The following is a 12,717-nucleotide window of genomic DNA, read 5'->3' as shown; positions in this document are numbered from 1 at the left end:
ACATTTTGTACAGAGATGGATATTGTGTCATAACCTTCAGAATCTCTCTTATCAGTCTATAAGAGTCTAAAAGTCTATCTTACCTCAGAGTTGTGGAAGTGGATAATCTCGGCTGCCTCCGGCCCTTTAAGGCACGTAATTTATCTCCTTGAGTCATGCTGAGACTGTTTTCACTGTATTCACCATTCTGTAAAATGAGTCAAACATAGTCATGGTCATGTGAAGCACCTTGACCTAAAATACTACTTTTACTACACCAAGCTCTCAGGTGACCCCAATTATTAGCTGAACATTTGGAATTTGCAGGGATTGTGGACAAAAAAGTGAAAGGTCTCTGCCACCTTCACACATGACTCAACCGTACATACTCAATAAGAAAAACACTAATTCATTATTTGGCAGGAGCCACTTTGTATCGAGGTAATATAGATAGATAGAGAAAATGTGATAGTCAATGCACCGTATTAATAAATCCATTAATGTAATGTTACAAACCTTTTAATCTTCTTTTTATCTGTAGTCTATGTGTAATTACTAAAGATAATTAATTGCATTTTTCCCTGTATTTTGGAAAAAAATAAACTTCAAACTCCATTCAACAGTGTTAGTAAATGAAGCTCCACATTTTACATTCCTACCCTACATCAAAATTCTTCAGTTTCTCACTCGGAACTTTAGTTCCTACTTTCTTACATGCATGATCATATGACCATGTGACATTAACATCCAGGTTTATACAAAAAAAAAGAAGAAACTCAACCCTCATTTGGTCTTATTGCTGTCAGGATGCAAGAACTAACATTACATAACAAACAGTATGTAATTAAAAATAGTCCCATTTATACATGGTCTGATCATCACTTGTAAGCTTGTAATAAGTGCAAATCAAAAGCATCTAAGCGAAATCACATAAGTCTGCTGCAGTCTCTACTACTTATTCTCACCTCTTCCATGTAGCCAGATCTGAGGAAGCTGCTGCTGATGGTCAGGTCATCCATGCTAGAGATAAGACGAGGAACATTGCTTTCTTCATACACCTGCGATTTCTGCTGCCTCGAGCGAAGCATGTCTCCCTGAGCCCACAGATATGTCTGCTTCCTACACAATATCAGAAGAAAGAGACAGAGAGAACAAAAGAACACAAAGAAAGATGGAAGAAGAACAGAAAAGACAGAAACTGAGAAAATCATTCATTGTTGATGTGTGCATTAAACAGTGTCCAGGTTTTACAGTAAAATAATTAATAATATAAATAAGCACAGTTACTGAAGTTGATTATTTTCCTCACAGGAATAACAGCACATTTATTCCTTTAATACCACTTCAATTTTTTATTATTAAACATTATTTTTTTTATTAAAATGTATCTAATTTTAATAAGATATGGTCTATCACTTTTTATCAATACATTTATAGTTATAGTTAATGCTGTCAAACAGCACTTGCATTACAGCAGCTATAAACAAGTGTTTACTCACCAGCCTTTCTTTTTATTTCTTGAAGGCACAGCTTATGTTTCTGAGAAACCACAAATGCCTTAAAACTTAAAGTTACAGTCTTGCCTCTGACTATTAAACAGCTTTTATTATGGAGACTCCTTCAATAAATGTAAAACGAACGTCACCGTGCAGAAAACACCACCATATCAATGATTATTAATTTTTAATTCCATTTATTTGAAGTCTCTACCCTACTAGTCTCTCTGAATGAGCTGTAACTATTGGAGTAATAACTGTTATTACATTCAAATAAAAACCTTTTGACCAATCACACACACTACACAGTGGTCTCAGTTTATTAAGCATATAATGTTCACCTCTCCAGTACCAATCGAACATTACATTCTCCCAGTTCAATCATGACTTAAGAGAAGGAGGTCTGCTTTAACTCTGACAGGCACAGACAGAAGCAAACCCTGACATGACTATGCATGCGGCTGTGTGTGAGCATATTAGCAAAGCATACACACACATATCTTTTGAGTTTTAGCGGGATCCAGGTCCCAGCATGTACAGTGCACTGCTGATTCTCACTCAGATTTCACATAATCGCCCCCACAACATGTGTTATATCTGTGTTGCTTCTTAATGTCCTCCATAGGGGAGTTCATTTTCCTACACACTTGCTCAAGAGCCTTTCCGGGAAACAACAGGACCAAAGCCAAGGGGCAGATCTCTGTTCTAATCAGAAAGACAAAACTTCATGAGTGCACATGATGCAAAACAGGAGTGCTGCTTTCTGAGAAGATAAACCTACTCCATGCTTCTGGAGAACACAATGTGCATTTCACTTACACTTGTATTGCACACACTCACTTTTCTCCTGCAGCGTTGACCCTAAAGGTCCCCTTAAAGAAACGTTCACATTCAACATTGCTTTAGGATAATCTGACCATGGATACTTCATTCATGCTCATGATCATAACAAATCAGTGAAAGATTGTATTGTGCGCTTAATTTTCCAGTAATGCAGCTCAGACTCTGTATCGCATCAGCTACCATTAATATGACAATAATACGATTTCAAGCAAATGTTCACATTAGTGAGTCTCTTTATTTTTAATATATATAAGATACAAGCATTCTTCCCTAGAAGTACTGTTGGAAAAATGAATGGATTTCTATGAATAGAACATTTTTTGTGTAAATTCTCCGTCCAGGCAACAAACATAATGAATGAACACCAAGCATTTTATCCTTGCATTAATTCTAACCACATTGTTTAGACTACTAATGCAGTGTGCCCGGTTTTGCTTTCCATTTGTAACATGTCCTGTATCTGACTAAAGGTCAATCCTTATACTAGGAAAAAAGAAATGGAATGCACCATTCATTTGGAATTCCCATTTGGGAATGCCATATGGGCTACAAACCCCTGAGTTCTTCAGGTGATTTCAAAACAACACGGACACTTACGGCATAAACAGTAAACAAGGTAGCATTTATTACCTGTAAATGAGTTATGCTGCATATACAAGTAATTGCTTTACTTAGTCTTGCTGAATCTTTACTGACAATACAGTTCGCTGTTTTGAGGTAAATATACCTCACTCATTCATTACAGTTAGCTGGCTAGTTTGTTACTAACAAAAGACCAAAAGTTTTTTCCCCCCTTTGTAACTTGAGCATACGAAAGATGCAAAAATGAAGTTATTATGCCAGAGTTCCAACTTAGATTTAGAGAGAAGTCTCTCTTTCCCTCTGATTTAAAATTAGGGAATGTACTGCGTTATCAGCTACTGAGAGAAAGATGAAAGGGTTATGGGATGATAACACACAAAATAATAAATGTGGACAAGAGCTGGAATGCAATTAAGGCCAGATTTTCCATCCTGTCGGATGCAGGCTGCAGTCATTTGGAGAAGTCTGAAATCACCAGTACGTGTCTGCTTGGTGCAAAACCAACATAAACAGTGGGGGCATTACAGCTCAGAAACAATGTGTTTACAATTTACTAATCACATAGAGTATACAACACACTATTTTTATTGTTCTGGTCTATTTTTATTGTTATTGACAGTTACTGAGTACTAAAAATACTGGTTATAATAGATGTAATTTGGTTACACCAGTAACTGATTATAATAGATGTAATAGTTGTAATTTATGTTGTCTTCAAGCCTACTGAAAGATCACTACACATTTTAATATTTCACTTGGAAATCAGATGAACACAGATGTTTTGGCCCTAATGTGCAATCCAGTGGATGCCGCTTTTAATCCTCCAGATGTGCATAAAGTATGCAGGCTAGTGTGCAAACAATACCACTGCCATTATTTTTGCATGGCCAGACAAACTGGGTTTAGGAAATAAAAAAAGATTCTCAGATTATTACTGAAAATTCAGTAAGTAATCCTACTATTTTACTTACTCCTCCAGAAAGTGTTGCTGGGGTCCAATGATGGAGCCAGGCCTGCAGATGCGGATCCAAGCAATGGTTTCAGCTGCAGCAAAACGATAGTGTTTCATCAGGTAGCAGCCAATCAGTGTGCCGGTCCTGCCCAAACCGGCTGGGAAACGAACAAAATGTCAAAAGCTGAGCAATGTGATACCCAACTACAGAGTAAAAAGTATTTGAAACAAAGTCAAGAAGGTGACACGGCATAAGAAACCCACGTGTCACAATGATATGCCAGCTGTTTGCAGAGATACACTAAATGTACCAACTGTCAGATGTTCTCTACCTTGTTTCATCAGTGGAAAAGGACCACCAGCTTTTGAGAAGTTATCAAAGCATTAGTGGTTGTAAGGAAGGCTTCAGAGACTACAAATAAGTGAGTGAATCCTGTAACTGCTATAAATTAAAGTCACTACGCAATAGGAACTGCAGCTGTTTGAGACTAAATGCTGTATGCAAAAGTATATTTTGATAGAAGATTTCCTTCAAACATTAAAGCATAAACAATGGTTAGAAAAACCCCCACAGCATACTACAATTATTTATAATCTCTCTATCCGGTGCTGGTGCCTTTGAGTCTGGTTCCTCTCAAAGCTTCTTTCATATCATCTTCTTCCTGACCACTTGTTTCTTATGGTAAACACCCAGAGACAATTTATATTTTCAAAAACACACAACCACTATGGTTAATTAAAATCAGTCATGAAATCAGTCACTGCATTAAAATGTGCGAATCTACATGCAACCAGCACATTAGCATAAGTTGAAGTTTTGCGCATCTATGTTTAGATGCGAGTTGCTTATCCTGTTTAAAATAAATAAATAAATTAGACGTCTTGCCTAGCAACGGATGAATCTACAATAGCACATCTTTTCAATATGTTTGTCCAATTAACTAATATATAAATAATATTTAAATAGCCTCACAATATCACAATGTACTATTGGTTCTGTTTCATCTGTTTCTGTATTTAAACCATAGATGGACACAGATTATTCCTGAAAGATTTTTTCATCTTAAACATCCACAAAATAAAACAAATAGCAATTTCAGAACAGTTTGTATACACCTGACCTTTGTACAATGCCCCGACCTTAAGTTCATAATCAACGTCATCAAATATTTCTTAAACCAGCGTGGTGCACCATCACTTGATCAGCTTTTCATGGTTCTGATCCAACAGTGCCACCATATGGGCATAACATGTTACTGAACAAAGACAAGGAAAAACTAAAGTGAGAGGCCTTTAAGGCTCCGCTCACCCTTGCAGTGGACAGCAACAGCACCATCTGTGCTCTCGCAAATATGCAAGAAGCGGCGGATGATGACGTCAGTGGGTGTGCTACCGTCCACAAAGAACAGGTCATAGTGGTCGAAGCCGGCATCTGTGAACCGCTTAGCGTCATAGATCTTCTTGTTTAGGCGGACGATGGTAGTGACGTTGTGCCTGCGGAAGTATGGGAAGTAGGCTTCGGGGGCATGGAGAGGATAGCCTACATTAAAACAAAAAGATTAAAGATTAAAAATACTTAAATTAAATTATATACTGTATTTTATCCACATGAATCAAAGAGTCCCAAACACAGATGGAAAAACAGCATGAAGGAGGTGGCACTGCTTTATTTAAGCATTTTAGCATAATTCATGCATTCACTTATTGAAAGAGGCAAAAAAAAAGTGTCTAGAAATAATGTTAATAACATTGTTATTACTTGTTGTGAACTTCTTGTGCTGCAAATCTGTTTCAAACCAAAGCTATAAACTATAACTAGCAAACTTTTGCTTTGCTACATTTATAAAATCATTTGTCCTTAAAATATTGTAAATGGGTGCAGTTCTACACAATTGGACTTTTTTTAATGGCATAATGGCACTATGAATCAACATTACTAAATTAAAAATAGTCTACAGATTTTAATAACTGCATTTGGCAACACAGAGTAATAAGAAAATACCACCGGTGTGCACATCACCAACACGACATACAACATTTCTCTTACATACATTTGTGCAAGGAGCACAGGAGCCACTCAAAAAACCACAGCTCACCGTTTTCTACTTTACTCTTTGGGTGCGGCCCGCTGAAGGCCAGGAATTTTCCGGGGACAATCCAGTTGAAGTCTCCGTTCTCTACACGCTAAAGATAAAAGCAACAGAAAGAGAGGAATACAGAGGGTTATGAAAGGTATAATGTACAAAGCACAACATACATGTATAGAACCCTGACACTGTAACTTCGTTACACTTTCTGGTTACCTCATAGTGTTCATACTCAGTCACGTCAAATGTCTCAAAGTTCAAGAAGCCGTGCTGCAGGGCCTTAAAAACGTACACGAAAAGAAAAATACATTTCACACATTATTCATTTCATATTAAAATCAAACAATAAGCTTGTGAGACAATTTGCATATCTTATCATGCGTCCTTTCAGGGAGCAGACCAAGATGGAGTAAATACGCTAAATATGTGAGCCATTCTTCTGACCAATCAGAATTGAGAATTCATTTAAATCCCATAAGAATCTAGTGAAGGTCCTAAGCTGTGGAGCTGCAGACAATTCCTTTCTGCTCTGCTGAGGGGATGAGTCATAGGTTAAAAAGGCTCTTAAGCTAATGGCATTGATTAGTGTGTTCATGGCAGACAAAGATTAACACGAACACACAATGAGCTAATGACAGAGCTTACACTAATCAGTATTAGCATAGAATGATCGCAATCTTACTCAGAAAAACATAATCACGTCATGTCTTTTATCCGGCATCAGTCTGTCTAGCCATCTACCTATCCATCTCTGTCCATCTGTTTATCCATATATTCATACATCTATCTATCTATCTATCTATCTATCTATCTATCTATCTATCTATCTATCTATCTATCTATCTATCTATCTATCTATCTATCTATCCGTTTCTATTCGTCCTTCCATCTAGCTGTCCATCCACACATCCCTCCATCTCTCTATGCATCCATCTGACAGTCTTTCCAGCTATCCACCTACCAATCCATCAATCCATCAATATATCTGTCCATCTCTCTCTCTATCCATCTATCCACCTATGGCTACAAGGGGCCTGGCTGTCAGCAGATGGGAGCTCTCACACTCTGCTTATTCTACTAATTATAAAATAGTAAACACTAAAATTGGTGGAAATGTAAAGCTACCAAATCAGATTGAAATGAAAGTGTGCTGTTACTCTTTCTCCTGTCAGCACTGCGTACTGAAACAAAGCAGAGCCACATTCAATTTGAGGTCTTGAATTCCACTGTGAATTTGTTTCATGCAACACAACGGTGAATTAGTGCCCCTGCTTGATCATGTGAAAAATAGCAGGTAGTTTCAGATGATGCATTAATGTGCCATTACACATAACTCGCTAAAAACAGCAGGCTGATTAACTGCCTGCTAATTAAATCTCAACACAAACACGGCTCAATCATCTAAACCATGTTAGCAGCAAGCACCTCATCGGGCACATCCTCTGATGTTAATAAGTGTGGAATGTTTTAATAAAGCCAAAGCTGGAGGAGGAGGAGAATATTGGAGACAGGAGAAGAAAAAAGAAACAAAGTCCTTGTTTTTCTTTAAGGACAAGAGAATTTTCTCTTGCCCTTATTGTTACAGATCTGGCTACATCTCTCTCCATCAGGTCTTCTCTATCAATTGCTTAATCTCCATTACTCCATCTCTATAGGTCTCCATTTACTCTCTTTCCATCTCTTAATCCAGATCTCTATTGCTTCATCATTCTATTTTGAATGAAATTCAGGTGGCAAAATTTCCATAAGCCTCATCAAGAGAAGTGAAATCCTTGTACAGCTTGATGCTAACACTTGCCATGTAATTCAAAAGGAACAGGGAGCATAAAGGCTACTTTATAGAGCATTTCTCTCACACACACAGACACACTGCATACTTTTACAGAAAACCAGTCTGTATACATTGCTGCTTGTTTGGGTGTGGTTCCTTAAAAATGCACCATGCCCACATTTTTTTTTATCAAACATTCACTCCTTAACTCAATCAACATCATTCATACAGCACAAATGATGTGTACAACAATACACTCATGATACATACCCACCTCTGTGCAAAATCCCTGTCTTTTACCACTGCCTTTAAGCAACTCTGTGTCTACTGTGTGTGTGTGTGTGTGTGTGTGTGTGTCTGTCTGTCTATGTACCTCATGATTACTTTAATATTCAAATTTCTCATTAGTTTAATTGTTTGTTGAACCATTAATGGTTCAGACCTCTTACCTTACTGATTCCATTCAAACAGTCGAGAACGGTCAGGCTGTATGTGCAATTTCCAAATGATGCATCCCTAAAAAAAGAAAGTGCACAACAATGTGAGAATACAAGCAAGTATCTGTCAGGCATCAGAGTGACACAATCCATCATGGTGTGGTGGATTCATCACCGGTTAAAATGAATCTGTTCATTACTGTGCACATTTTAATAACTCCTATAATAATGATCATCCAACACATAAGCTTGATGGTCAACACTAAGCAAATAAAACACTTCGGGACAGGCTTGGGTTAACTATAACAGCAGATCTGACAGGTACTAGCTTTATCAGAAATCATGGGTTTATATTATTTTTTTTTTCCCTGAACACAATATTATTTTTGTAATAACAGCTAATTTACAGCCGATGTCTCATAAAATACAAGTGTATTAAAACAGCTTTAAATATAAAAATGGTGCTCATTATAAATATAAATAAATAAATAAATAAATAAATAAATAAATAAATAAAATCCTATGGTGAAAACTAATCAACTCTGAGGTGGCTGAGATTTTATTTTACTAGATTCTTATGCCATGAACATGTGAAATACAGAAGGCACTGCTGTGTCCAACACCATATGCACTTTTTTTTAAAAATTCTGCACAGCCACAAAGGTGTCTGGTCTCTGCAGAGTCTCATTAGTCCTCTCAGCCCAAAACTAAAAGCACAACAGAAAAGCCTGGCCTCGTGTGAACTAAGTGAAATAAAAATAGTTCAGGATTTAGGGGGAGTTTAAACACCTGACCCAGATGGGGAATGGAACATTTTTCTTAATGAAAGCAAAGCAGCATTGCCAAAGAATGACCACAGGTCCCTGGTAGCAGTCTTTAGAGGTGTTAATACTCATCACAAGACAAATATTACAAATAAGAACTAGAAAAATGGATTTTGAGACAAAAGAGGTGCTGGAATTAAAGATGGAGAAAGGTGATCTGTCCACATGCGTCAATAAAAGGTCCAAAACAGAAATCATTAATAGATGTTTGCATTAGTAAGTCTTGAGGGTGTTTTAACATTGTGTGTGTGTGTGTGTTTTAGCTCCCTTGTAATGGTTAGATTGGCTCAGGGCTCTGCTGGGATCCCTGCTCTCGCCCCCACACCTCCTGCTAAATTTCACGCTTTCAATGCCAAAAGGCATTTGTGTAAATGCTTTAAGAAATTTCATTATGAAAGCAGCTCATGAAAATATTTCATTTAAAATTAAAATTACAGACATTCAAGGCTGATTTATGAGGATTTTATTCCATCATGTAAATCTTATTCTGGCTCCATATTGATAAATGGAGGAGCATCAAGCTTTATAGACTTCAACACTACAGCGCAATAGGGCAAAAATGTAATGCAACACTTGAAAATAAGTCATGATTTTGGCAATGGACCCCTCAGGATCCATGACACAAGCAGGGGCTTGTAAATGTTCTTATAAATGATATCAAAGCAGCTTCTATCAAAGTTGTTAGGTTTTACAAGGATAAGTGGGGATATGTGATTAGTATCACATTATCTCTGGGGTTTCAGTCCCACCTGAATCAGCCATGTCATTTTCACTGTGCTGGCACACATCTGGAAAAATTAAACCATATTTCACCTTCTATAAAAAACGCTAAATAAAAATAACCCTAAAGAATATACAGTAATACCTCACACATCCGTGAGGTTACGTTCCAGGACCCATCGCGAATGACGAGGTTTCGCAGATGTGCGGTGGAGACACTAAAAATGCTAATACTGTACTGTAAATGCTTATTTTTAGAGTTTAAACCCTAAATATGACCCCAATCATGCTCCCAAAATTTTCACAGAATTTCATTTAAAAGTTAGCTTAATACATTAAGAAATAAATGTTTGACGTAAAAATAGAGTACAGTATCGCCTGTATAAAAATCAAGGGAAAAAATCACTGAGATCACTTATTCAAGGTATATAAGGTGAACTGAGCACAAGGGGCGGGGAGATGAACCACGACATCACGCATAGAAAGCATCATAGCTACCAGCCAAACAGCAGCTAGGCAAAACTGTTAATGCTCTGTGATTGGCTACTTCCAACCCTTCCAGCCAATAGCGTGTCGTAATGGCTGTACTGTACGTACATGATATCGTCAACGTTCAGTATCATTAAAATAACATTTATATTTTATTTATATTGATATTTTGTTGCTTTTACTTTTATATTTATATTACTTAATTAATAAACTAAACTTTTCTTAATAATTTCGCATTAAAAAGCATGAAAATGTATAAATTGGCACGAAATTAGGCGTAAAAACTTTTGCAGGATTTAAAAATTCGCGGATGCAAAAATTAGTTAGGTTCCAAAGAAAATTTCGCGGATCAGAGAAAGCCGCGAATCGTGAGACGCGGATTTGCGAGGTATTAGTGTATTAGACGTCTGAATTGACATGTTGGTAAGTGTTCCATTAAGAGGTTTTGTGCTTTTTCTTCTATATAAAGACACTCGGCGAAGCACTCATTTATTTCTATTGTCTCCTGCTGAAACCAAAGCAAACATACACCCCACATGCATGTTAGGTCATGTGACCTACTAATGATCAACCACAATGTGCAACGCAAAGTGTAGAGCAACAAAAGCTTATAATGATGGTAAAAACAGAGAGACATACTCTGCCAACATTACTTAAAAGACACATGACACTAGAGACAAAAAAAGAACAATATTTCCCATAAAGTACAATATAATAGTTAGATATAAAAGATTTTCTTATTGAAATTGTAATTGCATTTACAAAACCCTAGCTGGACTGGTCACTGATCCCTAACAATGTTTTTTATGGGAACATTTCCCATTTTCATTTTGAAACTAACTTTTGTAATTGTTGTTAATATAATACACAATCTTTCTATATTTTGCACACATTGTACTCTTTCAAAACTAGCAATTAAAGAATCCACTCCACCAAAGTCTAATACAAGCCCAGTGAAAATGTTCTTGTATAGCAGTACAGCTCTGACTCAAGTGTCGACAAAATCTGTTTAAATCAAATGCTTGTCTGTCAGAGTGTGTTACAGAATCATGCTATAAACCACAAGGTGTGTAAAACACAGGCTCAGCTGGAAAGCATCAGACACTGATCTGCCAAACCCGGAGCAACAAGGCTCTACAGATAAACAACAAGCTTTAAACAAGCACAATACTGAGGATTAGTGAATGCTCAGACAGATACAAACCTACAATGGGTGTAAATGCTTCAAATACATACACGGCAATCATTTACACACACATTTCAGATATCTGACCACAGATAGTTCCTTATTCTTAAAAGTTCAGAACATTTCTTGGTTCTCTTGAAAATATGGTCTGACAATACGGTCCACATCACAGTCCAGTGTCCACTGGACTGTGATGTGGAAGCTTTCAGCACCACATAACTGGTTCAACTTGTCACATTACTTCTTGTTTCATGTTTCGTAGTGGTAGAGAAAAGATCGTTATGGTCATCAGAGGAAACACAACGCCATGTTATATAAAATCAGACTGTCATACTGTTGTAAATTCCCATGCTTCCATGTTTCTTATATGTTTTGTTTATATAGCCTTGTGCTTTAGACTTAAATTAATCAAACAGTGAACCTGCCCTCGCAGCCTGTCTAACTCATGTATATTAAAATGCATTAAAAAGGACCAGAGGAACAAAAAATATATATACATATAAAAGATGCTTCTTTTAATGACCTTAGCATCAACCATTTTGCAAAACTGCTTTTGCTAAAACTGAGTGACGGTTAAGGAGGAACTCTTCTCTGTGAAAGAAAACTCAAAAGAATGATTCCTGGATTTAGATTTTCCCTGCATAATGTCTGCCAGCATTATTACACAAAAAGAAGTAGGCCATGGTTTTTCAGGAAATGTTGTATAATCTAATGAGCTGTATTTGGCAGCCATGCTGCATCTTTAAGCAGAAATGAAACCGGAAAGGAGCAACATTTGAACTCATACCCACCCTGTTTCTCAGAAATGTGGTGGTGAAAAACTTATAATTATACCAGAGGTCAAAATCGTGAAAATTCAGAAATCAGAAAATCGGGTCTGATTAGCATGTTTAGAAGTGTTTGGGCTTGGAATAAAGAATCACACCTCTTGTACAGGTTAGGTCAAAGTTTACAGCTATAGCATTTTCTCTGTTAAGACATGCCTCTGAGCCATTTTCTCTATTCTCGATTATATCTGCACCCTGCCTAAACCTCCACAGCTGCTGTCTCACTGAACAAACAAGAACAAACCATACAAGTAGATCAGTGTGACTTCAACTCATGGAAAAGTCTGTCGCGAGAAACCAGAACTTGAAGGTTAACATGCTTCAGCTGCTAGTCTAAAAATAAACCCATAAAAGACAACAGGTCTAATGGGTCACTCCCTCCGTGTTCTTCTCGTTCCATTGCTTAAATGGGTATAATTATGTTTTACCAAATGCAAGATTCTGAAGACTATGTCACACACCTACAATAGAGGTTAAACTGAAGTAATCAAACCAAAATGGCCATATAAAATCTTAGCTGATTG

The 12,717-nt window shown here is 37.0% G+C and overlaps 1 protein-coding gene across 4 annotated transcripts in view; it reads right to left on the bottom strand.

Annotated features, from left to right (window-relative positions):
- Nucleotides 1–12,717, bottom strand: part of cdc14ab (cell division cycle 14Ab) — a 35,779-nt gene that overhangs the window by 9,346 nt on the left and 13,716 nt on the right. For all 4 annotated transcript variants that reach the window (XM_058400582.1, XM_058400581.1, XM_058400585.1 and 1 more), the window contains exons 6-12: nt 8,160–8,226; nt 6,156–6,218; nt 5,949–6,036; nt 5,162–5,392; nt 3,872–4,010; nt 945–1,098; nt 84–187 (exon numbers count right to left, since the gene is read on the bottom strand). In XM_058400582.1, the coding sequence (XP_058256565.1) occupies nt 84–187; nt 945–1,098; nt 3,872–4,010; nt 5,162–5,392; nt 5,949–6,036; nt 6,156–6,218; nt 8,160–8,226 (846 nt within the window). The remainder of the gene's footprint in view (nt 1–83; nt 188–944; nt 1,099–3,871; nt 4,011–5,161; nt 5,393–5,948; nt 6,037–6,155; nt 6,219–8,159; nt 8,227–12,717) is intronic.

This window comes from Hemibagrus wyckioides, linkage group LG10 (genome assembly GCF_019097595.1).
Source record: "Hemibagrus wyckioides isolate EC202008001 linkage group LG10, SWU_Hwy_1.0, whole genome shotgun sequence".
Taxonomy (NCBI): Eukaryota; Metazoa; Chordata; class Actinopteri; order Siluriformes; family Bagridae; genus Hemibagrus; species Hemibagrus wyckioides.
This window is presented reverse-complemented; position numbering and strand designations above follow the sequence as displayed.